This window comes from Eulemur rufifrons, chromosome 8, assembly GCF_041146395.1.
Source record: "Eulemur rufifrons isolate Redbay chromosome 8, OSU_ERuf_1, whole genome shotgun sequence".
Taxonomy (NCBI): domain Eukaryota; kingdom Metazoa; phylum Chordata; class Mammalia; order Primates; family Lemuridae; genus Eulemur; species Eulemur rufifrons.
In genome coordinates, this window is record NC_090990.1 from 31,779,105 (window position 1) to 31,806,569 (window position 27,465).

The 27,465-nt window shown below is 52.5% G+C and overlaps 2 protein-coding genes across 7 annotated transcripts; both read left to right on the forward strand.

Moving 5' to 3' along the window:
• Positions 1-1,460: 1,460 nt before the first annotated feature.
• On the forward strand, positions 1,461-22,452 carry IPO13 (importin 13). The gene is made up of 20 exons (XM_069479835.1): positions 1,461-2,193; positions 3,965-4,701; positions 10,353-10,493; positions 10,603-10,744; positions 10,855-11,021; positions 11,224-11,344; positions 11,431-11,578; positions 12,017-12,198; positions 12,282-12,308; positions 12,504-12,638; positions 12,811-12,954; positions 14,496-14,576; positions 15,127-15,264; positions 15,445-15,541; positions 18,538-18,590; positions 20,826-20,892; positions 20,978-21,036; positions 21,184-21,273; positions 21,747-21,928; positions 22,018-22,452. Exons 1-20 carry the CDS (start codon positions 2,110-2,112, stop codon positions 22,112-22,114), a joined length of 2,892 nt encoding a protein of 963 aa, XP_069335936.1. The 5' UTR covers positions 1,461-2,109; the 3' UTR covers positions 22,115-22,452.
• A 1,616-nt stretch (positions 22,453-24,068) lies between these two features.
• DPH2 (diphthamide biosynthesis 2) lies at positions 24,069-27,465 on the forward strand. 6 transcript variants are annotated; one of them, XM_069477830.1, is made up of 7 exons: positions 24,069-24,102; positions 24,266-24,488; positions 24,757-24,869; positions 25,106-25,329; positions 25,526-26,209; positions 26,296-26,472; positions 26,553-27,439. In XM_069477830.1, exons 2-7 carry the CDS (start codon positions 24,342-24,344, stop codon positions 26,675-26,677), a joined length of 1,470 nt encoding a protein of 489 aa, XP_069333931.1. In that variant the 5' UTR covers positions 24,069-24,102; positions 24,266-24,341; the 3' UTR covers positions 26,678-27,439. The 6 variants fall into 6 exon arrangements, with proteins under 6 accessions (XP_069333931.1, XP_069333930.1, XP_069333932.1 ...); XM_069477829.1 differs by lacking the exon at positions 24,069-24,102 and having other exon boundaries at positions 24,179-24,488; positions 26,553-27,465; XM_069477831.1 differs by lacking the exon at positions 24,069-24,102 and having other exon boundaries at positions 24,179-24,478; positions 26,553-27,465.

Below are 27,465 nucleotides of genomic sequence, written 5' to 3' on the forward strand. Positions count from 1 at the left end.
ACCTTTCCTCCATATTGCAGATAGATTTTTCTAAAATGTAAATGCAATCATCATTGCCCACCTGAAACCCCATCATGGTTTTATATTGCACTTAGGATAACATCCAAACTCCTAAAAACTCCCAATTTGTTTTTTCCAACCTCATCTCTGTTATTCATACCCTCCCCCTTCCTCACCCCACATATACCCCCTTAAACTGAACACAAATTACTAGCTGTTCTTCAAACACTTTCTTGATAAAGATTTATTGAATGACTAGAGTCCCACTGGACTTTGCTTACCAGCTAAGTGAGCCCCTCTCCTCCAGGGCTGTCTCCATTCTTCAGGCTCAGATCAAGTTTCCCCTCCTCAGGGAAGCCTTCATCAACCTTCTCAGGCCTCAGCAGCTACTGCCAATGCCAGCTTCCTCCATTTGAACACAACTACAGAGCTCTTTCCACTTTCAATTTTGTTTTCTTCCCTGATAGGGTAGCTGGCAGAAGATAATAAAAAGACAACTGGAGGGATGAGAGGCAGGGACTACCGGGACATGTGGCAGACTAGATCTATGGCTAGGCTCTGCCACCCCAGCTGTGTATCGGGGGCAAGATAAGCTTAACTTTTCCCAACTTCTGTTTCCTCATTTCATCTGAAAATGCTGAATAAAAACACCCACCTCAGGTCATTAAGAGAATTGAACCTAAGGTATGCAAAGTACTGTTCCTAGTACTTAGGCGTGAGCTACTCTTATTCTAATTACACATAAAGAGAAGTTGCTTCCAAAACCTTATGAAATTGCCCGGGCACTGTCCACGGTATGTGGTTTCCTTGTTGCTTATTGGGTGGTCGCGAGAGCCTTCCTGTTTTAATTCCTGAGGCGTGCCAAGCCCAGCCCCCTCTCCTCTTCCCTGGGTGGTGCTGACGCCTTCTTCCCACACTGCCCCTTGGACCGAGGATGCCCCCGAAGCGGAGCACCAGAGTGACTGGGCTCCCCACGTTCCCTGATCCACTAGCTCGGGCTCCCTCCTCCATCCACAGGCCCCTTGAGTCACATCCTCCGAGGGAGTTGCGCCGCAGCGCCCCCCACCGGTCTGATCCGGAGTGCCTGTCAGCCACTATAGGCCTAGGACAGGCAGGGCCCGGCTGTTCCCAATCCACGTGCTCCCGGCCTCCTCCGCAAGGCGCCGCCTTCCGGCCTGGCGCAACGAGGACTACATTTCCCAGGGTGCACAGCGGCGGGGCCTAGCCTCGGCGGGGGCCTGGGGCAGTGCATTACTCCGTCGCCTACTCGGGGGCGCGCGGGCTGGCGTAAGGACAGGGGCAAGGACCCGGAATGAGTTTCCGCGCAGTTCCGCTGGGCCGTGCCGGGCCGTGCCGGGCCAGGACAGGCGGGGGTGGGGGCCTGAGTTGACAGTACCGCGGACAGGCGCTCGGGACAGCCCGCGCCTTGGTGAGGTCCCCGGCCCGTCCCGGCTGGGCTGGCTTGTCTGTCAGTCACTGGGGCGGAGGCAGCGGCCGGAGCCGGGCAGGAGCCGGGCGGAGAGCAGAGCGCGGGCCAGGCCGAGCGGAGGGGACCTGCCTCAGCCTCTCAACTCCACGGACTCTTCGCCCCTGACTCGCGAAGCTGCACCTCTGCGCTTCATTGGACGCCTCCATAACCCGCGAAGGGCTTTCTCCCCCGTGACCCCCCAGCCCCTTGACCTCCTCATAGCACCAGAGAGCTCCCCCAGACGAGGGTGTTGTGGGTACAGGCCATCTACCCTGTGACCCCTCACGGGCCAGGGGCTCGGTTTACCCCACAGGCCTCCCTCTCCTATGACTCCCTCCTCACAGATTCTGGGGACAGAGCCGTGACCTACCACTAGGACCTCCGCCTGCGAGCTCCTCACTGACAGCTCCCTCCTTGGAGTCCCCCTCAGTGGGTCTCCTAAGGGCACCCCTTTTGGTCTCTGGCAAGCCCCCCACCCCCAAACGAGGTGGGGAGGCCTCGGCAGCCATGCCCGCCCTGGGCCCCCCCTCACCCCGCCACTCCCTGGGCACCCAAGCCGGGGTCTAGCAGGGGGCCAGCAGCCAAGGGGCTGGAGCAGGACACAGATCAGAGTCCACCTCCCTGCTAGGCAGGGAGCAAAGATGGAGCGGCGGGAGGAGCAGCCGGGGGCTGCAGGGGCTGGAGCAGCACCAGCCTTGGACTTCACTGTGGAGAACGTGGAGAAGGTATGATGGTTCTGGGGTGGGCACTCCAGTGACAGAGCAGAAGTTCTAGGGACTGTCACTAGTGCCAGAGCTCAGGCCTGGGCTGGATGCCTGCTGGGATGGTGCCCCCAAAGCACCTGGCATTTGCTCTCTCTGGGCAGGGAGGACAGCAGTGTTGCAGTGCCCTAATAGGCTATTTTTGGCTTCTTTAGAGGTGGGTCGCTGTGGACAGTACTCTAGGTTCTTGGGATGGTCCCTTCAGGGTGCTGATGGCTTAGACTTCCAGCCAGACTGGCTATTCTCCAGCTCCATGGGAACTGCATGAGCAGTGCGGTAGGAAACCAGGAACCCAGGAAACCTGCAGCTCAGTCCCGGGGAACGATACTGATGCTGAACCATCCTGGACATGCCTTTATTGAGCCAAGGGCTCAGAAAATAATTTGGAACCAAAACAATCTGGGTTATGTTTTCACTCTGCTTTGGAGAAGGGTCCTTCCGTTATGGGATGAAAGCCAGACCAGTCTTGGGCAGGCAGGAATGGGGCTGGCTCCCTTTGTTTTGTGCTGTGTCCAAGGGTCCTGGCCCTGCTGGCAACCTTACAGGGCTCTTTCCGACTCATCTGCCCACATAGCTCCCCGCCATGGCCCTCCCAGGCACCTCCACTGCCCCGTCTATCTTCTCTGTACTGCTTCTCTGGTTCTTTACTGCATCTGCTCCCTGCAGCCTGGAATGCAGGAATGCATGGACCCTAGGATGAATGGGAAGATGGGGCTACCTTGCTGGAAAGCAAGGGATGGTTGCAGATGTTCACTTGTTATTCTTGACCCCTCTTTGCTTTAACAAATGGTGAGGATGCATCCCTTCTGCTTCGGTTTTCTGCCTGCTTTGGCATCCCCGAGGGGCCAAAAAGGGACAATGGTCATAACTGGCTGTCAGGGGTACAAATAGAGCTAAGCCTACTTGGATGGAGCCTGCTTAGGAGTCAGGGTCCTGGATTCACTCTCCCACCCCTTGGGGATGGGCAGTGTTGGCATGGTGGCGCACTGTTCCATGTGCTACCAGGGAGATAAATCAATGTTTTCTTACTTTGTGAAGTCCCACTGGAATTGGGACCCTGGGGGGATTCTGCTAGTTGAGAGCTCCCAGCTAGGCATTTGCCAGGGCTGCAGCTATGGCCAAGGCTTCTCTGGATCAGCTTGTTGGACCTTCACATATGCTCTCTGAGGGATGTTCTCCCCCTCCCCCTCCAGTATGTCTCTGCCCCAGGGCTGCCTGGCAAAATCTTAGTCCTGCTCAAATTTCACACTGGCTTTGGTGCCAGCATCTGGAGTGACCTAGGCATGATCCTGGGGGAGCTGAAAGGAGCCGTTGGAGTTGATGGGAACAGCTGCTCCTGGGAGGGTCAGGGCCCCTCAGGCTTTTCCATGCTCTTCGCAGGCTTAGCTTCATCCCTGTAAAGCCATTCCTTTTACCTGGGCCTTGCCCTCAAGTGCCTCCCCGTTGGGGAGCTCAGCCTCCTCTTTTTCTGCTTTCCTATGGAGATTCCCTGTCTGAACCTATAACGTTTTGCTATAAGAAGAAGAGGATATGGTAGAGCATGGGCAAGGTTCAGGCTCTCAAGATATCAGCAGGACCCCAGGCTCAGGAAACACTGCAGAGCCCTGAGCTCTCCTTGCTCAGCCCCCCAGTCAGGGAGAGAGAGCAGTCTTACAGGACCAAGTCATGCCTCTGTTCTGGGCTCTGGCAGGATCCAGAGTGGCCAGCACCTGTTCAGTCCTGTGCTGTCCTGCAGGCGCTGCACCAGCTCTACTATGACCCTAACATTGAGAACAAGAATCTGGCTCAGAAGTGGCTGATGCAGGCCCAGGTCTCCCCACAGGCCTGGCACTTCAGCTGGCAGCTACTGCAGCCTGACAAGGTACCTGAGATCCAGTACTTTGGGGCCAGTGCTCTGCATATCAAGATCTCTCGCTATTGGAGTGACATTCCCACTGACCAGTATGAAAGCCTAAAGGCACAGCTCTTCACCCAGATCACCCGCTTTGCCAGTGGCTCCAAGATTGTGCTGACTCGGCTGTGCGTGGCACTGGCCTCGCTGGCTCTCAGCATGATGCCTGACGCTTGGCCATGTGCTGTGGCAGATATGGTACGACTCTTCCAGGCTGAGGACTCACCAGTGGATGGCCAGGGCCGCTGCCTGGCCCTGCTAGAACTGTTGACAGTGCTGCCTGAGGAGTTCCAGACCAGCCGCCTTCCCCAGTATCGCAAAGGCCTGGTACGGGCCAGCCTGGCAGTGGAGTGTGGGGCTGTCTTCCCATTGCTGGAGCAGCTGCTACAGCAGCCCAGCTCACCCAGCTGTGTGCGTCAGAAGGTGCTCAAGTGTTTCTCCAGCTGGGTGCAGCTGGAGGTGCCACTGCAGGACTGTGAGGCACTCATTCAGGCTGCCTTCGCTGCTCTGCAGGACTCGGAGCTCTTCGACAGCAGTGTGGAGGCCATTGTCAACGCCATCTCACAGCCTGATTCCCAGAGGTAAGCTGGTCCCCCCCTGCCCAGAGAGAGAGAGCCTTTTGGTCAACTACCTATCCATCCCTCTGGTCAATAAACATTAGTTGAGTGCCTACTGCATGCCTGGTCCTATGCTAGAGATAGCAAGGAACCAAACAAGACATGGTCTCTATCCTCATGGTTCATAGAGGAAGACAGACGTTAAACAACTCATCATCCAGTGAATTATTCCATTAAAATATTTGGCTCTTTTCTTCCTCTCAACCAGCCACCAAGTCCTAGCTGTTCTCTCCTGACCATATTGCAAATCTATTTTTTTCCATTTCCATTACTACCACCCTAGTCCAAGCTGTCATCATCTCTCTCCCCAGATTATTGCAGAGCTTTCTCACCAGTTTCCTGGTTTTCACTCTTGTACCCCTCATTGTCCCAGCAGCCAGAGTGATCTTTTGAAAATGAGGATCTGATCTTTCCTTTCTGATCAGAACCCTTCAGTGGCTTCTCATTGCTCTTAGGATAAAGTTCAGAATCTCCAATATCACTCATAAAGGTGCTGCCCAATATGGTGTCATCAGCCTCATCTCATGCTACTCTCCTTGCTTTCTATGCTCTCACATGGTCTTTTCAGTTCTTTAGTGTCCTATGCTCCTTCTAGCCTCCGAACCACCACATGTACTTGACACATTACTTCTGCCTCATCTTAAATTTCACTTCCATAGGCAAGTCCTCAATGATTTTTAAGACTAAGTTTGGTATTCTCTGTTATCTCCGAGCTTCCAATATTTTTCCTTCTTAGCCTACAACATGATTTCATTATAAATTAATGTATGTCTCCCCATTAGTCTCTCAACTCAGTGAGGATAGGGACTTTGTCATTTTACTTTGTCACATTGTGCCTGGGACAATGATACATGGTAGCATTCAATATTTTTTGAATGATGAAGGTAGGAGTTGCCTGAGTGGGGAGGGGTGGGGGTGGAGGAGACTGGGGGAGAGGGGAGGAATGTTCAGTCCTCAGGAACCACAGCAAGTACAAAGACCTGTGGTAGGCAGTATCGTGGTACATTCAAAGGCTCAAAAGAAACCATAGTGAAGTGGTGAAAGTTCTTTGAGCACCTGCTATGTCAGGCCCTGTGCTGAGCACTGAAAGCACATCGATGAATGCTTTAACTTCTGTGTGTCAGGAGCTCACAATCTAGGGGACACACAAATGGGCAAAGTACAGTCAACGTGACAAATGCTGTCCTGGAGAAGCAGGGGGCTCTAAGAGCCCAGAGGAGGCTTTAACCCAGTCTAAGGCTTGTGAAAGCCTTCCCGGAGGAAGTGACAACTCAGCTGTGCCTGGAAGGCTGTGTAAGAGTTACCCAGATGGAGGTGATGGACGGAGAGGACATTGCAGACAGACGAAAGAGTTTGAGCAAGGGAAGGGTGTGAAAGAGCCTGGGGAGTCTGGTGATTTGTAAATCGTTGGGTGTGATTAGACAGCAGGGTTTAAGGGCCAGAGTTGTAAGAGATCTGGGCCTAGATCATGCAGGACCTTGTTGGCCAAGCTGAGGATTTCGGTCATCATCCTGAAGATGATGTAAAGATATTAAAGGATTTTAAGCAGAGAAAATGGCCTGCTGAGATGTTTGGTATAAGTTGGATTGGAAAGGGCAAGACTGGAGGCCTGACGTTGACATTTCAGAGATAGGGCTTTGGGAACACTTGGCAGAGTTGGAAGGGAAAACCACTGGAAGAAACTGCATGGAGGAGTGGTTAATGGCTCTAGCCTTGGCGTTAGTCACGTCTGAGTTTGAATCCCAGATAGTTCACTTACTAGATCTGAAACCGTGGGTAAGCCACTTCTAAGCCTCAATTTCCTCATCAGTAAAATGGGGTGATCTTATCAACCTGCCAGAGTTGTTGTAATAGTTTAAATAGGATAATATGCACAGGGTCTGCCCTTGGTATCAATAAAGAATATTTTGACTCCCTGAGTAATGGGAGTTTTTTTGTGGCCACTGGTGGGGTGGGGGAGTCAGTAGCACCCATTTGTACATGTAGGTCACTCATACGTCACATGTTTTAAATTGGGGACTGTGTGTGATTGTGTGTTCTACCTTTCTAACATATAAAGAAGTAGAAAGTGAATCATGTAACAGACCATGGGCCTAGTAGATTTGTGGTTAAAATTGAAAAAGGGTTGGTACCTTTTATATATATGTATGTATGCATATGCATATGTATATGCACAAGCATAGATAATGTGCTTCACCATTGCCTTTTAAAACTTTAAAACATTGGGGTTGATTAAAAAAATGAAAGAACATTTTGGTATGAGGATTAAATAAGAGAATGTCTGCAAAGGGTTTAGCATGGTTCCTGTGTACGCCATAAGTGGCATTTGCTAGTATTTGGTATCATTATTGTATTGGTGGTTATTATGATACCAGTCCCCTAGCTTCCCAGGTTTTCCAGCTTAAGGTGAATACCAAGTCCCAGGACAAGGCCTCTCTTGGCAGCCTGAAGCTCAAGTGCTGGATGGGCTCAGACAGTTGGTGACTAAGGGAACTGATCAGGGGAAGTGTGTGGGTGATGTGGGGTGTCCTTGGATACACCCGAGTTTACCCGCCAGCCGGTCTCAAGGGCTTTGGCAGGTAATTGATGCCCCTTCTCCTCTGAACGAATGAGAGAGCAAGGAGCCAGTGAGGTAACCCACAGCCTCCTGGGCGCCCATTGGCTGCAGCCCCTTAGTTGCTTAGCAACTCTCCCCATTTTCTCAGCTCTGCTCCTGGAGCTCTAATTGCAGGTCTGGGCTGAGCTCAGTGTGAGCAACAGCCGAGGAGTCCCAGCAGCTCTGCCAGGCTGCTCATGTTGACCAACTGGAGCCAGGCATCTTGAACCCAGCCTCAGCTATGATCCTAAAGACATCCTCCCTGTCTCCCTCATCTAAACCTAGAAACCTCTGGGGCCTCAGACTTGTTCTTCTGTACACTCACAGGTCTCAGACACAGGTGCTCAGGTGGTAGGAAATCTATCTCCATGGGTGAGCTTCACCCAGCCCACAGTCAGATCTTGGACCTTACTCTATCCAGACTAGTTTCCTAGCTTGGGCTTGGGTAAGTCACCTGCAGTGGCTTTGATTCCTGCGTCATCCAGGCACTGCCTTCTCCAGGTGTCCTGACATTTGCCCTCCCCTGGCTGAGCTTACACTCAAGTCACCCTTTTTGTGCTCCTCCATGGCTGCTGCTGCTTCTTGGCTCTCTCCTATGAAATATACTTTTTTCCCCCTGAAATATGTTTTTAATCCTAGAAAAGCTTTTCACTGGGGGTTGGGGGAGGAAAGAAAGTGAATTAGGCTGTTGGGGGTTCCCATCAGTTATGACTGGAGATACGGACTGAGATCTGCATAGATCCTCTGGGGAAATTCTGGTTGGGCCCTGAAAGAGAGCAGACCTCTAGCAGTTTAAGGGGCCATTTCAACCAGGAATCTGCCTCTAAGTTGCTGTATGACCTTGAGTAATACTCAGCCCTTCTAGGCTACATTGTCCTTGACTTGTCCTATTATGAGGCTTAGATAAGACAAATCAAGAACCTTCACTGAGTACCTGCTGTCTGTGTGAACTTTCGCAGCCTTGGAATACAGTGGGCATGCTATGGGGGTAGGGCACTACCTCCTGCCCCCATCTCAGCTGCTGGGGAGCTTGTGTGCCACAGACTTGGCCCTGCCCCTGCTTTTTGTGCCAGAGTCTGGCCTGAAAATGTCCATTGTCTGGTGGTGCAGCCCGTGTCAGGGTCATGAGACTGAAGCTATCCCAGCTGTCTCCAGGCGGCACCCTCTGGGGCTATCTCTGGGCTGGGGGTATGCTGGTATGGATGAGTTTTCCTACAAGAATGTGGAAATGGGAATGTGGAGAGGGAGGCCAGTGTCCCTGGGCTGGTTGCCTCTTTTTGTCCTCTTCATCCTCCCACTAAGGTTATGAGGCTACTGCCTAGGAACCTGCTTAGGGCAAGTCCAGATAGAACTCCTTCTAGATTCTCAGTCCCCTCTCCCTGTGTAGATTGCTGTGCTAATAGTATGACTGACAGCAGAGGGGCCCCAAGCATCTGATCCCCCCCTGAGAGTATGGCTTCCTCTGCTTAGTCTGATCTCCACAGAGCAGGCTGCTAGGGAGGGGTCCAGTGGGATGGAGCTAGCCATCTCTCTGTCTCCTTTGTATGCTGGGCTTCCTCTGCTCCTCCTTTAGGGATCATTGTGCTTTAGGGCTCTGACCTAGGCCTTCTTTTCTCTCATTCAACATTTTCTCCCTGGGCAAGTCTCATCTATTCCCATAGCTTCAACTACCAGCTGTTAGCTGATGATTCCCAGATCTATGTCTTTTGCTCTAACCTCTCTGCTGGGCTTCAGGGTTTTATATCTGGCTCTTTCTGGATCCTTCTACCTGCATATCCTACCAGGTGCCTCTGAGTCAACATGCCTTATATGGAACCTATCACCTTCCCACCTTCCATCAAAGGTGTTACTGTTTCCCTCTACTCACCCCTCCAGGTCTCAGTAAATAGCTTCACCATCTACTTAGTTGTTTAGCCAGTAACCTGAGAATTGTCTTTGACTGTTACCCATCCTAATATCTAATCAATCATCGAGACTTGTCCATTTTGCCTCTTAGCTCTCTCTGAGTTCATCATCTACTTCTCTTCTTTCCTACCACCACCAGATGACACAGCAGTTGGGATTTGGTGGTAGAGAGTGGAGTGGCTGGTGGGGATTGATGCTCTCATGAGCTGTTGCTGCTTTTTCAAGTCTTCTTTAACAGGGCTCCTGAGTCTGTGTTAACTCTTCTGTCTCCCACCTTTGTTCATTTTCCCCTAACACTATATTAGTTTCCTAGGGTTGCTGTGACAAAATGCCACAAACTGGGTGGCTTTAAACAACAGAAATGTTTTGTCTCACAATTATGGAGGTTAGAAGTCTGAAACCAAGGTATTGCCAGGGCCATGTTCCCTCTGAGACCTGTAAGATAATCTTTCCTTGCTTCCTCCTAGCTTCTGGCTTCTTTAGCTGGCAATCTTTAGCGTTCCTTGGCTTCCAGCTGCATTACTGCAGTCTGTACCTTCGTCCTCACATGGCATTCTCCCTACGTCTCTGTTTTCACATGGATGTCTTCTTATAAGGACACCAGTCATTGGATTAGGGGCCCACCCTACTTCGGTATGACCTCATCTGCAGTGACTCTGTTTCCAAATAAGGTCACATTTTGAGGTACTGGGGGTTAGACTTATCAAATAACATATCTTGGGGGGGGGGACAATTCAACCCATAATAGTCTGCCCTCTGGACCCTCAAACTTCATGTCATTACCACATGCAAAATACATTCACTGCATCCCAACCTCCCTAAAAATCTTAACTCATTGTAGCATCAACTCTCAGTCCAATTAGAGGACACAGTTCAACCCATAACACTGACCTTCTCATATTTCCTTTCCAGGGTTCTCCTGGAGGTCCCTGACCTAAGGTTCTTCCCAAAATGGGCAGCATCAAAGCTGCCATGTAGGCTCTGGCCTTTTTTTGCTTAGGATTTGATATGGGAGGAGGGCTTTGATAAAAGACAGGAAGATTGTACCTTTCTCTCAAAACTGCTGGGGGGTAGGCAGACAGTTCTGATGGATTTTCTCACCTCATGCCTCCAGGTATGTGAACACACTCCTGAAACTCATCCCACTGGTGCTGGGACTGCAGGAACAACTGCGACAGGCAGTGCAGAATGGGGACATGGAGACCTCCCATGGCATCTGTCGCATTGCTGTTGCTCTGGGCGAGAACCACTCCCGGTGAGGAGTGGGTTAGCTGGGGGTGGGATAGCAGTGCCTCTCTAAGAGTGGGGTTATGGAACCCCCTTGAGAGAGATAGAATGACCTTACTATGTCTCTTCCTCCCCAGGGCCTTGCTGGACCAAGTAGAGCACTGGCAGAGCTTTCTGGCACTTGTCAACATGATTATGTTCTGCACGGGCATCCCTGGCCACTATCCTGTCAATGAGACTACCAGTTCCTTAACCCTCACCTTCTGGTACACACTGCAGGTGTGTCTATGTGACCTCCAGTAGAAGTGGGCGGTGATGAAAGAAGGTGGATTATGGGGGCTTCTGTGGCTGCTGGTGAGGTGGCTGATTCTCTTCCCTGGCTCTCTCAGGATGATATTCTGTCCTTTGAGGCAGAGAAGCAGGCTGTGTACCAGCAGGTATACCGGCCAGTCTACTTCCAGCTGGTGGATGTGCTTCTGCACAAGGCCCAGTTCCCTTCTGATGAGGAATATGGATTCTGGTCCTCAGATGAGAAGGAGCAGTTCCGAATTTACAGGTGATGGTAGCAGACCAACCCTAGCTCTAAAGGGAGTCCTGCAATAATGAAGGCAATGAGGGAAGGAGCCCAAGGCCAGGCTTCCTGAGGCTCCTTTCTCTATTCTCTAGGCATTTTTGCAGGGTTGTGAGGGTACTGGGATAGGCTCCTGGGCTTGTGGTCAGGATCCAGGCAGTATAAAAGGCCTTCATCTGCTTCTCAGGGTGGACATCTCAGACACACTCATGTATGTCTATGAGATGCTGGGGGCCGAGCTGCTCAGCAACCTCTATGACAAGCTGGGTCGTTTGCTCACCAGCTCAGAGGAGCCCTACTCCTGGCAGGTACCTCCCAAGCCTGATTCCCTCAGCCCTCCCAGACCTGTCACACCCTGCTCTTCGGCCAAGCCAGTGGCACCCTCTTTCCCCAGCACACAGAGGCCCTGCTCTACGGCTTCCAATCCATCGCAGAGACCATTGACGTCAACTATTCTGATGTCGTGCCTGGGCTCATTGGACTCATCCCACGGATCAGCATCAGCAACGTGCAGCTGGCAGATACTGTCATGTTCACTATTGGTGAGACCTGGCACATGCCCGTGACCACATTCCCAGAGCCACAGCACCCATCCCCAGTCACAGCCAGCATGCTGGGTCCTATCCAAAATGGGAGAGACACACGCCCACATGTGCAGTCAGTGTTGCAGCCAACTGACTGTCCTGGCAGGTCTAGGCGTCCTTCCTACAGCGCACTGAGCTGCAGTTCAGTGAGGCTAGTTCGCTGTCAATGGAACAGCAGTGCTGGGCCTCTGCTGAGTAACCTTTTCCTGCTTCTCAGCTGTAAGGCTCATGTTTGGGCATGCACATGCATATTTGTCCATTCAGTTATCTGAATGAGCAATGATCTGTGCTGGGACTGCAACTTGACCCTGCCAGGAGCTCTGTCTGCCTTGGGGACATGGTACAAAGCCAGCCCAGCCTGCCTCAGAGATCCTCCTTTCTTCCTCTTTCCTCCAGGAGCTCTGTCTGAATGGCTAGCTGACCACCCTGTCATGATCAACAGCGTTCTGCCCCTTGTACTGCATGCCCTGGGCAATCCTGAGCTCTCTGTCTCTTCTGTTTCCACCCTCAAGAAGATCTGCCGAGAGTGCAAGTATGACCTGCCACCCTATGCTGCCAACATCGTGGCTGTCTCCCAGGTATGCAGGGGCCCTGGGTGGTGCTGGGCCTCAGGGCACATTCTACACTGTGCTGATACTACCTTCCTTCTTTTTATCCCCAGGATGTGCTGATGAAACAAATCCACAAGGTGCGGCTCAAGAGTTTCTAGGGATCTCCTTGTGGGTCTTATGGGACTCCCTTATTCCAGAAATCCTATCTTTTGCCTTCCCCTACCCCCTTGTCCCTGATTCTTTGTTTTTGGAACCTTCTCCAAGAGCCTCATTCTCCTTCCCACCTACAACCAGATGTGGCCGGGACTGACCATCCATGTTCTGCCCCACAGACGAGCCAGTGCATGTGGCTGATGCAGGCACTGGGCTTCCTGCTGTCAGCTCTGCAGGTGGAGGAGATCCTTAAGAACCTGCACTCACTCATCTCACCCTATATCCAGCAGCTGGAGAAGCTGGCAGAAGAGATAGTGAGTGAGCTCTGGGGGCCAGGAAGCAGCACTGGGACTCTGGGGCTTCCCCTTGTGTGGGCTGTGGCTGATAAGGGGTGGGGCTGGAAGTGGCATTCAGAGCTGGAGCTGAGTGATCTGGGGACCAAGCTGGGGCTGGGAAATCTGGAGCTTGGTTTGCTTTTCTCCGTAGCCCAATCCCTCCAACAAGCTGGCCATTGTGCACATCTTGGGGCTTCTCTCCAACCTCTTCACCACACTGGATGTCAGTCATCATGAGGATGATCATGAAGGCCCTGAGCTTCGGAAGCTGCCAGTGCCACAGGGACCCAACCCCGTGGGTGACATTGTCTTTGCCATCCCCCCTCCTAAACCGTGGGAATGTCATGGCCACTCCCCAACTCTGTGGCTAATGTCATGACCCCTGGCCCCATTGGGGGTGATGTATTTGGTCTTGTGGCCCTGTGAATGTCCTTATCATCCACCCCACTCTGTAGCTAGTGATGGTATTGTCTCATTCAATCCTGTGGGTGATACTGCCATTGTCCCCAGCCCAATTCCTGAGTTCCATGAGGGACACTGACATTATATCTTTCAACCCTCAAGTAATGTTACTATGGACTGCTATTCAGCCTCCAACTCTGTGGAGCCTTCTACTTCAGCATTTAGTGTCTCTTGTGGGCACTGAGGTTGCTTATTACATCCTCTGCATGTAATAGTTCTTGCCTCCAAGTTGCATCCAATCTAGAGGAAGTGCATGTAAACAGATTGTCACAAAGCAGTGTGAAAGGTACTGTGATAAGCTTAGGCACAGGGGGCTTGGGTCCTCCAGGCTGTTTGATCTGGACAAGCCTCGGCTTCCCATTCAAAGCTATAAACATGGGAATGTCTGGTTTGCTCATCTCATAGAACTGTGATGGATAGCAGTTATGGTCTTGAGTAAAAGCAGTCTGCATATTGTAAAGTTCTCTACAAATATGAAGGACTGCTGTGGTCATTGTTCCAAGAACATCTTCCAGGGTTTCTCAAGAAAAGGAAGTGATAGGTATCCTCGTTTCTCTGCTCAACTCCCCACCCCAGTTTCAGTTACCCTTTTAGCTCCAGACCACGCCTCGGCCACCATGGTCCCATAGAGCCCCTTCTCCTTTGTGGTAGTCATCATCCTGCCTTCCCTCACCTATTCGGACCTCAGTCTGCTCTCACCTCCTCCATAAGGTGCCCGCATCAACACATCCCTTGGGGCTCCCTACACCAAGCCTATTTGGGTGAAACAGCATCTCCACTTCTTCAAGGGCAAGCCCATAGCCTTGGTTTTACTGAGTAGAGATGGATAGGGAGTGGTGTTTTTTGTTTGTTTGTTTTTAGAGACAGGGTCTCTGTCACCCAGTCTGGAGTGCAGTGGCATCATCATAGCTCACTGTAGCCTCAAACTCTTGAGCTCAAGCAATCCTTCTGTGTCAGCCTGCTAAGTTGGTTAGGACCACAGGCACATGCCACCATGCCCGGCCAATTAAAAACATTTTTTTTGTAGCGGCAAGATCTTGATATGTTGCCCAGGCTGGTCTCAAACTCCTGGCTTCAAGTTTTTTTTTTTTTAAGTTTACAAAGTTTTCATAATCTTATGAAGCACTTGTGATATATTTGCTTTGCAGTTTGAGGCTTCCTTTGAGATAATTCCTAGAATTCAGGATATCCTCCTCTTTCATTCATAGGGGAGTTCAGCAAACCACTTCTTTCCCCAGGGGTCCCATGCATTGAGTCCTCAATATGTAGTCTGGGGTAATAGTTTTAAACTCCTTCCCTACTCCCTTCTGCCAAGTGCTTCTCAGGTGGGTCATAGTGATGGCAGGGGCATCTCACTTCTCCCTATGTCTTCAGGTGGTGGTGGTGCTGCAGCAGGTCTTCCAGCTTATCCAGAAGGTGCTGAGCAAATGGTTGAATGATGCCCAGGTGGTGGAGGTGAGCCCTCACCCTTGTTCTGTGCTCCCATGGTGAGTTTGCTCAGTGATGGAGCAGGAGTAAGGTGTTGCTGTCCCCACTTCAGCTTGTGATGGTATGGAGAAAATAGGAGAGGCGAATCCTGCCCCATGGACACAGAGAATCTTTTGGGAAGACATTTAGAACTCCCCAGTGTCACAACAGGTGCTTGACGAGAGGACTATGATGTTAGGGTTGAGTGACAGTCAAGCATCTGCCTTAGCATCAGAGACCTGCCTTTAGTCCCTTTTCAATTCAGGTTGTTGTTGCTGTTGCTGTTCCCTGAGAGGAAATGGTAGAGATGTAAGCAGCAAGAGTTAAGTTACAAAGTTATATCCTGTGCCCCTCTGTGAAGGGCCTTATTGTCCTCTGCCTTTCAGGGTGAGGGTCAGACCTGCTTACCCTCCTTGCTTTGCAGGGCCAGGCAAGGCTTATAGGTAAGGGCCCTTTCTTAGGCCTCCTGTGCAGGGCTTTAGTTCCGTTCCAGCCAATTGTGATCTACTGAATGGGGCCCCTTTGCTTTTTTCCCAAGGCGGTATGTGCTATCTTTGAGAAGTCTGTTAAGACGCTGCTGGATGACTTTGCCCCCATGGTGCCACAGCTGTGTGAGATGCTGGGTCGGATGTACAGCACTATCCCCCAGGCCTCTGCTCTTGACCTCACTCGACAGGTGGGCCTTCTGGTTGGGGCAGCCAGTGTTCTGGAATTTCATCCTAGTCAAAGATCCTGACCCTGAGTGGGGGTGGGTCAGATGTCTGTCATGGCTGGGTCCCCACCTACATTCCAGGGGTGTTGACTTGTCCTCGTGAGACTGGGCCTCAACTGACCAGAATTCCTTGCTTTGTTGTAGCTGGTCCACATCTTTGCTCATGAGCCTGCCCACTTTCCTCCAATTGAGGCCCTCTTCCTGCTTGTCACCTCCGTCACACTCACTCTCTTCCAGCAAGGTAGGTCCTGACTGGGGTCTCTGCTGCTGCCGCCACTGCCACTGCCTCTGCTTCCCCAATTGGGGAGCCAAAGCTGCCCACTCTGTTCTCCTCTGTCCCCTGAGTTGCACATGGGACTTGATGGGAAACTTGTGGGATCAAGCACAGCACAATTGTCACCTTACACATAGTTGAAACCTTAGGTTGAAGTGGATAAGAGGGCGAATGATGTCTTCTACTGGCCTGATGTCTTCTACTGGGCCGAGGGCCAGTCTGGATATGGAGAAAGGTGGGGGCAGAGGCTCTGAGGGACTTGGGGCACTAGGCTGGCTCCTTTCCTTTGGGACATAATGAAAAGTGGAAAGAGCATGGGCTTTGAAGTCAGATAGACCTAGATTCTAAGCTCATCACCACCAACTAGTTGTGTGTCCTTGGGCAAGTCACTTACCTTTGCTGAGCCTTCATTTCCATATCTGTGAAATGGAGATACCTTATACCTGACGATTGTTTTAGGTACTAAAGTTGTACCTTCTGGGCCCCTGGCTTGGGGTTTTTGTACATGAAGTACTCAGAAAGTGTGATTCCTTTCCCTGCATCAAGCTTTAGTTCTTTCTAGGCCAGAAGTCAAGTACCTTTGGCTGTGCTCCCAGCCCCCAACTCACTGTGGCCCTCTGTCCGAGAGAGTTGGGAGCAGGAGCTCCAGGCTTCCTGTGCTGTCTAACCCATGCTTCCAGCTTGGAAAAGGAACAGCGCTGCTCTGGCGGCCTTGTGGGTCTTGCCTAGCTTTGTGGTCCCAGGTTTGAGGCTCACCAGGGGGGTCACAGCTGGAGCCCAGAATGCTCTCTGCTCATATCTTCAGTGTCTGGGCCTGTGATCCTGGCCTCTGTTTCTATGGCCCATGGGCTAGCTCCAAACTGGGAGAAACCTGAGCCAGAAACCCAGGTGTGGTTGTCCTCTCAATTCCACCTATTCCACTCCTTGTACCTTATCTGGGACAAGTGCTGGCTCCTGATTATCCCTCAGCTGGCCCCCTTGTACCCACAATCCATGGCTACTGCCTCAGTTTAGGGTCTCACTGGGATTACTTCAACAACCTGCTACCTGGTGTCCTTGACATCTACCCTTTTCTCCAGTCTATTCTGCAACTACAGATATAATGTTCTTTATAAAAACACCAATCTGAGCATTTTTCCTTCCTGGCTCAAAACCTTTTCATTGCTCCCATTGCCCTGAGATTATTATCCCCTCCCCACCCACGTGACAAAGCTCTGACATACCTCTAATGTTCTCTCCTGCCAATGTCCTCATGACTCCAACATTCCAGCCACACTCACCATGGGACTTACCATGTCTCATTTGATCCTGTGCTTGCTTCTCTGTCTGGAATGCCCTATGCCCTTTACTGGATGAACTCTCACTCTTTCATGCCTTAGAAAGGAGGAAGACCATATCAGTCCTCAGAGAAACTTCTCTGAGGCAGAATCGGGTGCTTTTAACTGTGTGCTGAAATGGCATCATGTACATGCTGCTGATATAGCACCAACCACACACAATAATCAGCCTTCATGTCTGTCTCTCTTCCTAGATTAAGCTCCTCAAGGGCAAGGTTGAGTCTCTTCTCTCCACATTCCTCGTGCTCAGAATGAGGCCAGAATAGAGCTGGTCTCAGATACTGTTAAATAAAGGAGGGTGAGGGATTCCTGCCCTGGGAACCTTTCACTGCCTGGCCTACCTCTAGCCGGGTGGCTGCTGAACATCGAACCTGCTGTTCTGTAGTGGGACCCAGGCGTGGGGCACATTGGGCTTCACTTGCCAGGATTTAAGTACCTCAGGGTTCAGATATGAAAGGGACAGGTTTTATTTATTAGTGGCTCCTCATAGCCCAGAGAAGGAAGCAAGGCAGAGATTATTTACTTTACAGATGGGAAAACTGAGCATTTGTGGCTTGCACAAGATCACACAGCTACTTAGTGGTGTCTTAGGCAGATGGTTTTGCACCACATCCTCCTGAGAGTGGAGCAGCCTGGGTAGGAGCTCCAGGTGCATGCTTTATTCTTGCCTCAGGAATCATGAGAACTGGAGGCAGAAGTGTCCAACATCATATTTGTTGAGCTTGTTGGTTGTCTTGCTATAGAGGATGGCCCCCATACCTGTTAGGCTGTCCCAGTCTTAGCCATTCCTTCCTCAGGCTCTGCCTTCCCAGTGGACCATGGGATGACACGTTGACTGGTTTCCCTCTTTCTTGACCTGTCCAGATGGTGGGAGCTGGTCCTAAGCCCTGAGCTTGGCTCTCTGCTGAGTCCATGACCATGTGGAGGAGCTTTGCTGGGGTGGGGCTATTGTTTTTGACCTTATGATGCTGTTTCCTCCCCTGGGCCCTACCAGTGCCTTGCCCAGCCATCCCCGTGGCACACCGCTGCCCTACCCAGGATGGGAGTCCTCTGGTTTAAGTGGACCCAATAGATTCCTTTCCTTAGCCAGACCAAGAGCCCTAAGGCCATCATAATGAGGGGACAGTTGCTCAGATCCTGATGCCCTGGCCTTTCCAGGGCCTGCAGCCAAGCCTCAAAGGAGATACCAAGGACTGACCCGCCACCAGCCCTGGTCTCCTCTTCGATGGCTGGTGGTGGGGAGGTATGTGCTAGGAAGCAGTGTAGGGCTACCCCAGCCTGCCAGAGGCTACAGCAAGAGTTTGGGGGCCGTTTCTTCAGCTCTATAGAGTCCAGAATTGCTTGAGCACCAAGGGATCACTGGGGGACTGACCTGAGGAGGAGTGGGGAGTAGGTAGAAGGCCCCTTGGGGGGAGCTGGGGCAGGCCCGTCCTTCACTTTGCCGTCTCTTTCTGTTGGGCTTCTCCCAGTTCATGGTTTTTGTATGTTTTGTTTCTTTATCTTGCTTCCTGCTGCTCATGTGCCCCCACGCTGTCTCCCTGCAGGCTCTCAGTCCCACATAACTATATGAGGTTGAGTTGCTGTTTGTATAATTTTTTCTTAAGTTCCATCTTTATTATATTTTAGGGCCCAGGGATCATCCTGATATTGTTGATTCATTTATGCAACTCCTGGCACAGGTGTGTTTTAGTTTTATTCATTCACGTTCTGTTCTCTCTCTTTCTCTTTCTCTTATGTTGAAATTCAATTTAAGCCTATTTTTAGCTTTCTGTTGACAAATTTTTTTTCTGTTCAGTTGAATAGAGTTTCTTCATCTGTTTCCGTGGAAGTTGACAACCCAACATCCTCCCTTAGTGCCCCTTTGCCTCAACTAGCTCAGTCTTCAATAAAGACCAGGGAGAGGCTGATCCCGAAGGGAGGCAGCTGGGCTGGTCCAGGGGTGGGGGAGTGGGGTGAGGAGGAAGTGGTGACTGTGCCCAGCAGCTCCTGTGTGGCTGGTTTGCCCAAGAAGTTCAGGGGTAGGGTTGGAGTTGAAGGGCCTGGGGTTCACTGTCCCCGTGCTCCTGCCGGGAACTGCCTGCCTCAGTGCCCCCAGCTTGCTCCTGAGAGGTAGGCTGGGAGCAGCTCCTAAGGGAGGGACTGAAGACGAATGTGCCCGGTGGAGCCAGAGTCGGGCTGTTGGAGAGGTTGTGCTGCTGCTGGGAGGTGGGGTGCAGGCTCCATTGTGAGAACGCATTAGGATGTGTTTGCGTTTCATATGTGTTTAAGTGTGTTGGACCTTATTTTGTATGTTTTGAGTTTGGTTTGGGAAGGGAACGGAAATCACCTGCTGCTGTAAGTAGTACGTGTATTGTGTTGGGTGCTGGGATAAATGTGTAGTTGAAGCACAGGCACGTGCACTGATGTGTGTTGTACATGGATGTTTTGTGTTGTTTGTTGGTGTGCTGGGCATTGATGGATTTTGAGCGTGGATCTGTGTCGGAGGTGTGCGTCTGTTGGGCTGTGGGAGTGTGTATTATGGAGGACAGGACTGTGTTGTGGGGTTGGTGTGTCTGTGTTGGAGTGTGGTTTGGAAGATATACGTGTTGGGCTGTGGGAGTGTGGAGTTAGTGTGATGGGGGTTCTGTGTGTTAGAGGGTTGGGGTAAATAAAGTGTTTCTTTGCTCAATCATTCCACAGATATTTACTGAACGTGTAATACCTGTGTGGTACTTTGCTAGGTGCTGAGGATGTAATGGTGGGCAAAAGCAGGCACAGTTCTTACTCTCCGGAACTTTAGTCCAGTTGATGGGGTAGGAGGGGGTGAGGCATGAGGGGGAGTGTTCTGGGCCTAGATAGATGTGTGTGTGGGTACCTGTGCAGGCATATCTGTGATGGCAAGGGCGTTTGAGTGTGTATTTATGGATGGGTGTGTTGGGAGAGTGTACAGGAAGACTGTGGGTAGGTTGGTGGTGTAGGTGTGTGGACATGGCTTAGGGATGTGGGGGTGTTTGGGTGCGTTGCAGGTGTGGGAGAGTGTGTGTGTGTAAAGGTGTGATAGAGGTGTATAAGCAGGGCATTTTAAGTCAGGGTGCATGTGGGGGTGTTTGCACATGAGTAAACATGGAGGGTAGAGGGTATGTGAGGGCTTAGAGGGTAGTGGTCTATGTGGTACATGCTGGGGGCATTCATTGCTGGGGAGCAGCAGTGTTTGAGGATGGCTGGAGCTGTGCAGAGCGTCTCCTGTGACCTGAGGATATGCCAGTCATGCCCTGGTACCACTTGGGTTGGGCCGTGTGCTCCCGTCACTCCATCTGTTCCCCCACTATGGCAGCACTGGCTTCTGGGGTGGGTATGGCTGAGAAGGGCCTGCACACAGGGTATCCTGAGTGAATGGTGGCGCCGAGGCTCCAAGGCTCCTGCCCTACTTTTCCTCTCCTTGAGCAGGAGCTGGAGGGTGCCTGAGGAATGCAGGTGGGACATGGGAGGTGGCTCTTGGGCTGAGGACTCCATGTCTGGCTGCCATCTCTCCTTCCTGGTGCCCTGTTCACAAACCCAGGGGGCCTCCTCTCCCTCTGTGAATCAGAATGAAGTCACTGTTGGCTACCTGGAGCCTGCAGGATATCTGGCCCTGATGGAGGAGAGAAGGGAAGGTGTTTGGAACCCAAACTTTCTACATCATGGTCCCCACCCGCAACCTTTCTCACATACTCCTGTGTGTTCACGCACACATACGTGTATACAGCATCCCTTGGGCTATCCTCGCCTGACCTATTGAACTCCAAGGAGGTGTGGGTCCCCCAGAGATGGCTGGGTGGCTGATTTCATCAGCCTCTACCTGTAATGTGTGAAGTTGGGGGCTGGGGTGGCAGGTGAGTGGGGGGATGGTCCTTGGAGCTGGGTGGGGCTGGGCTTACCAGCTCCACCTCCTGCAGGCTCTGAAGCGGAAACCAGATTTGTTCCTGTGTGAACGACTGGATGTCAAAGCTGTATTCCAGTGTGGTAAGTGGCGCCAAGTGGACAGGTGGGCCTCGGGCTCCCAGGGGATCCTTAGACCCCATCTGATCTGCCTCTGCCTCTCCCACAGCTGTGCTGGCCCTCAAGTTCCCTGAGGCACCTACTGTCAAGGCCTCCTGTGGCTTCTTTGTGAGTTCCACACTGACCCCTGACCCCTGCCACCCCAATGTCCTGCCCTGCCCAGGACTCTAGAGGGTAGGGTTGGGGTGTGTAGGTCTTGTCCTCAGGGAGAGAGGGGAAGGAGCTGGAGCTGATGGGCCTCTCCATCCTCTGCAGACAGAGCTGCTGCCTCGGTGTGGGGAAGTAGAATCTGTAGGAAAGGTGGTCCAGGAGGATGGTCGTATGCTGCTCATAGCAGTGCTGGAGGTGAGGTGGAGCAAGTGGGGATTTGATGGGGTGGAGGAAGCCTCACTGCTGAGGCAGTTGGCTTGCTGGGAGGCTTGAGCCTTTGGTTCCCTAAGCTCTCAGATTCTATTTCTCCCTCAGTTATATGGCTGCTGGGTGTGGTGGCATGTGCCTGTAGTCCCAGCTACTCGAGAGGCTAAGGCAGGAGGATCACTTGAGCCTATGACTTTGAGGCTGCAGTGAGCTATGATCACATCACTGCACCCCAGCCTGGGTAACAGAGCAAGAACTCCATACCTAAAAAGAATAAAATTTTTCTTAAATGGCTGAAAGTTGTTAGGGTTGCTGTGAGGATCAGCTGGCTCTCAAAAAGCGTCACTCACTGTGATGTGCAGTTTAGCTTAGAAACTGTCCCAGAGGGCCTGGGGCATGGTCAGGCATCCTTGCTGCAGAAGGGGCAAGACCCTGATGTGCTGAGAACTCCTCTCCCTCAGGCCATCGGGGGCCAGGCCTCCCGCAGCCTCATGGACTGCTTTGCTGACATCCTGTTCGCACTGAACAAACACTGCTTCAGTCTTCTGAGCATGTGGATCAAGGAGGCACTGCAGCCACCTGGTTTTCCCTCTGCCCGCCTCAGCCCTGAACAGAAGGACACCTTCAGCCAACAGATCCTTCGGTGAGCAGAGCTGGGATGGGCCTGTTGGGCAGGGACGAGGAGTCAGTGGTAGTGGATGGCGCTAACCTGCTCTCCTGTTTCTTCTTCAGTGAGCGAGTGAACAAGAGGCGGGTGAAGGAGATGGTGAAGGAGTTCACACTGCTGTGCCGGGGGCTACATGGCACAGATTACACAGCTGACTACTGAGGGGCACCCCTGTCCCACCCACCCCTTCACATCCCTCCCTGTCCCCAACGAGTAAACCTGGACCCTCATTGCTGCCTCTGCTTCCTTTCTGCTGCCACCACCGCCTAACTGAAAGTCTGGGTCCAGAGGCCTGGGGGAAGGATGGGAGGACGCTTGGGCCCAGGCCTTGGGAGAGAATGGTGGGAACACCCTCTAACTCCTAGGGTGGAAGAGGTACTGCTGTAGCCAAGCCACCTAGGCTGGAGCCATTCAGAAAACTGCCATTTCCTTTGGGGTGGGGTGGGGGCTGCAGTAGTGTCATCAACCCTCCATCCCCATTAAATTAGTCCCAACATGCATGCATGCATACATTTTTGTTATCAACAGTTCTGAGTACTAGGCCCCTAGCTCTGCCCTGCCTTGTTCTGCCCTGAACAAAGGTTGATCTAGTCATAGCTACCATAAGCTGGGAGAATGGTAAGGGAAGTCTGCTTTGAGGAAGTTTCTGATGGGAATAGGAGGCTTCCTGGGTACAGGACTTGGGGCCTTGGGCTGCAAGTGGGGTAGGGCTGGGTCCAGTTGGGGGAGAAGTGGAGTGGGGCTTTGAGCTCCAGGATGGGTTTCTGGTGTGGGGTTATAGCGCCCTAAACTTGCACATAGTTGAGGAGGGCTATAGAAAGGGGCCGAGGGGTGGGGGTGGGGGTGAGGGTGGGGGAGAGAAGGTATCACAGCCCCTAGAGGAGGAGCAAGGCGGGACCTAGTGTTGTCTGTACCCATAGCTCCCAGCTTCTATGGGACCTCCAGCACAGGATGGTCAGGGAGTGGTCAGGACCAGGGACAGTTCCTGGCCTGCTCTTGCTTTCTTTCCTTAGCGGGGTTGCCTTCCTTTCTGTCTCGTCAGCCATAGTTTCACCTGGGCTGCCTCTCAGGTATCCCAGCCTTCTCTTCAATAAGATCTGAAGAGTAGGACTGACTTCTCCCACTCTCATCCATGAGCTTTGAGTCTCCTTGGAGGTGATGGGGGAATTACTCCCACATTCATCCCACTTATACCCTGTTCTTTCCCCCACCTTTGCACAAGTTCTGTGTCCTCCATTCTTCCTCACTCAACGTCTTCCCACACCAGGCAGCAGCAGCCCCCCTCTGCCATCCGCTGTCCCCTGAAACCACTCTGTTCTTCCCTCCCCCTCCCCAGTCCCATTCTCACCTTACTCTTGAGCTCTTACTTCTCGGGGGTGTTTCATATACCTTTAGTCCTGTTTCCTACTACATGGTATCCAGATGTCTTCTTCCACCTTCCCCCATCCCCATGAGCAAACGTAGCATATATAAAGTAGGAGAATGGTCTAAGGCCCCACTGCAAAAATCAATAGACCTGGACTTGGTGCTGGTTGTGCCACTGACTTGCTGCATCTTACTACACAAGTAATTAGTCTCTCCAAACCTCAGTTTCCTCATCTGTAAAATGGGATAATTCTTACTCCAAAGACTGTAAACTAAGAATATGGTGCCTGATGAACAGTTAAGTGCTCAGTATTTGGCTGGTTGACAGACTGCTGTGAGGATAATAAGTAGCAAATGCTTTCACTGCATGTGATATGCCAAGCACTACTATGAAAGTTTTATATGTAAATTAATCTGACGGTCACAACAATTCTATTAAGAGGTATTCTGCAGATAAGGAAAGCAAGTGGCCAAGCACAATGTTCAAACCCAGGCAGTTTGAGTTAAAAATTATGCGATGCTACCTCCCAAAGGATAAATTGCACATGAAATGCTTAACAGTGACCGGCGGAGAGGAGCTGCTCAAATTGGGGTTGCCATTTTTAGGGAGTCTGTGTTGCCGAGCGCGGGCGGCGGGCGGACCGCAAGACTCCCCGCGCCCGAAGGGGAGGCGCCCGGGAACTACAACACCCGTGAGGCTCCGCGCCGCCCTCTGAGGCGCTTCCGGCAGGCCTCGGACTGGGACGGGTAGCTGGGTCTCTGCGGCCGGAGCCGGTTTAGGATTGGTAAGATTGCCGTCAGCCACGCCTCTGAAACCCGGAAGTAATCTCACGGCAGGCCCATGTGTGGTGGAGACACGGGAGTTTGGATGGCTGGAGGGGTTATCTACCGGCTGTAGCCAAACTGTGATTCTCCTTCCACTCACCGAGCGACCCTGACCCTTTGAAGGCTGTTCTTGAGGACGCGGGCCCGAAAGCTTACCCAGGGAAGTCCCTGCTGCATCCCGCCACCCAAGCGGTGTCTCATGGAGTCTACGTTCAGCAGCCCCGCGGAGGCGGCGTTGGAGCGGGAGGCGGGGGTCCCGGGACTGCCCACTCCTCTCGCGGACCTCGACCGAGTGTACGAGCTGGAGCGAATCGTTGGATTTGTCCGTGACCTGGGGTGTCAACGGGTGAGGGCAGGCTTAGGGAGGGATGGCTCGCTCTATGGGGATGGGTCGCCCAGAGGATGGGGATCTTGGGGGATTTCATGAGGATAAGGGGAGGAGGGAATCAGGGTCTGTCGCAGCGCGTTGACCATCCCTCCACCTACTCCGTGGGACGGAGTGCCCCTTTGGGACCAGGGACTTTGAAGGTTGAGTGGGTTTCACAGAAGGTTTCCTTTGAAGAGGCCCTCAGTGGGGGAGATGCTGTCCCTGACTCCATAGTTTATGCTTACAGGTGGCCTTGCAGTTCCCTGACCAGCTACTGGGAGATGCTGGGGCCGTAGCTGCACGACTGGAGGAGACCACGGGGTCAAAGATGTTCATTCTGGGGGACACAGCCTATGGCAGGTGTGAACTTGGCCGTAAGTGGGCTGGGCCTAGGGACGCGGGGCTCATGGAGTCCCATATTTATGATGGTGTCTGCCTTCAATGGCCGTGTTTTTTCTTGGTGATGATGGTGATGGCTCCCCTCCTGATGTTCCCTTCGATGACGCCTTCCTTTCATGAAATCATTTTCTTCACTGACTGCATTTTCCATAGTGACAGATTGAGAACCCCTCTCATTGATGGTATCTTCCCTGCAGCTGTTGTGTGGATGTGCTGGGTGCTGAGCAAGCTGGAGCTCAGGCTCTTGTACATTTTGGCCCTGCCTGCTTAAGCCCCCCGGCCCGCCCGTTGCCAGTCGCCTTCGTCCTTGGTCAACGTCCTGTGTCCTTGGAGCTCTGTGCTAAGGCCTTTGAGGCCCAGAACCCAGACCCCAAAGCACCTCTGGTTTTGCTGAGTGAGCCAGCCTGTGCCCACGCCCTGGGTGAGAGGTTATGCCTATATATGTAGGAAGGGTGGGCCGACTGGTTTATGCCATAATTTCCCCACTTCAGTACACTCCCATGGAGCTCCTGATATGGTTTTTGTCCCAGCCTTTTGGGTCACATTTAGTCTCTTGGAGATGAGGGAGCTCTTGCTTTGCCAGGCTCCTACCCTGACACCACCTCCTTCTCTTCCAGAGGCCTTGGCCACTCTCCTGCGCCCGCGGTACCTGGACCTGCTAGTCTCCAGCCCAGCTTTTCCTCTGCCAGTGGGGTCCCTCAGTCCAGAGCCTAAGCCCCTGGAGCGTTTTGGGCGCCGCTTCCCCCTGGCCCCAGGGAGGCGTCTAGAAGAGTATGGTGCCTTCTATGTGGGGGGCTCTGAGGCCAGCCCTGACCCTGACCTTGACCCAGACCTGAGCCGGCTGCTCTTGGGGTGGGCCCCAGGGCAGCCCTTCTCCTCCTGTTGCCCAGATACAGGGCATACGCAGGATGAGGGTGTCCGGGCTGAGAAGCTAAGGGCACGAAGACGATATCTGGTAGAGAGGGCCAGAGATGCCCGAGTGGTGGGGCTGCTGGCGGGCACATTGGGTGTGGCCCAACACCGTGAGGCACTGGCACATTTGCGGAATCTGACTCAGGCTGCTGGCAAGCGTAGCTATGTGTTGGCCCTGGGGCGGCCCACCCCTGCCAAGCTTGCCAACTTTCCTGAGGTGGATGTTTTTGTGCTGTTAGCCTGTCCTCTGGGCACCCTAGCCCCCCACCCTTCTAGTAGCTTCTTCCGGCCTGTATTGGCACCCTGTGAGCTGGAGGCTGCCTGCAACCCTGCCTGGCCACCTCCAGGCCTGGCTCCTCACCTCACACATTATGCGGACTTGTTGCCTGGTGAGTGGTGGGGTACTGCCTGAGCTGGAAACTTGGGGCATGGAGTTAGGGGGCCAGTATGGATTTTCTTTCTCCCTCCTTTCCAGGTTCTCCCTTCCATGTGCCCCTTCCACCACCTGAATCAGAGCTGTGGGACGCCCCAGATGTGTCGCTCATTACTGGGGATCTCCGACCACCACCTGCCTGGAAGTTGCCAGATGATCCTGGGTGCTCAGCCCTGACCCCACGGCCCCAGCTGGAGCTGGTTGAGAGCAGTCCTGCAGGTAAGTGTGCATGTCTCCACCCTTAGCTGAACTCCTTCTCCCGATTCAGCACACTCAGTCTGAGCCTCCTCCCTTTACAGCCTTATTCCTTAGTTCCCGGAGTTGGCAGGGGCTGGAGCCCCGCCTGGGTCAGACACCAGTGACAGAAGCTGTGAGTGGAAGACGAGGGATTGCCATCGCCTACGAGGATGAGGGAAGCAGCTGATACCATGTGGGGTCAGAGACGTTGGTGGCTCTATGAATCACTGCTAGGACCTTTAGTGCTACCTGCACCAATCTCCCATCCGCCTGCCAGGATCCTTGAAGGAGCCTGGATGAAGGGAGGGCAGGCAGCCCCTCACTGGGGATAGGATCCATCTCCAGCACAAGGCTCAGCACACACTGGCTTAATTAATGCCTGTTGTTCGGCTGACGGGGGAAGGGGCTGGGGCTTCCCTGAGGCCTTCTGGACCTATCTGTCCTCCTAGGAGCAGCCCAGGACCTTTGGGCAATCCCAGTTCATGGTCTGCAGTTGAGGGTCTGTCCTTGTCAAAGGGCTCGTGCTAGATGCTTTACACCAGGGTTTCTGAACTGTGGCACTATTGATGTTTGGGGCCAGATAATTGTTGTGGCGGCTGTCCTGTGTTTGGTAGGGTGCTTAGCATCCCCAGCCTGTGCCCATTAGACATCAGAAGCACCCCACCCCCACAACTGTGACAAGCAAAAATGTCTCCAAACATTGGCATATGTCCCCTGTGGGGGCAAAATTGCCCCCTCTTGAGAAGTACTGGTGTAGACCTGCACTGTCCAGTACAGTAGCCACTGGATATATGTGACTAAAATTAAGATTAAAAGCTGTTTCTCAGTCACACAAATCACATGAGGGGACAGTGCAACTACAGGATATGTCCATAATTGCAGAAAGTTCTGTTTGTTGGACAGTGCTAATCTATACTGACTCAGATTTGTTTCTCAGGAAGATCACAGAAACCTGAATAAACCAGATACTTTTTC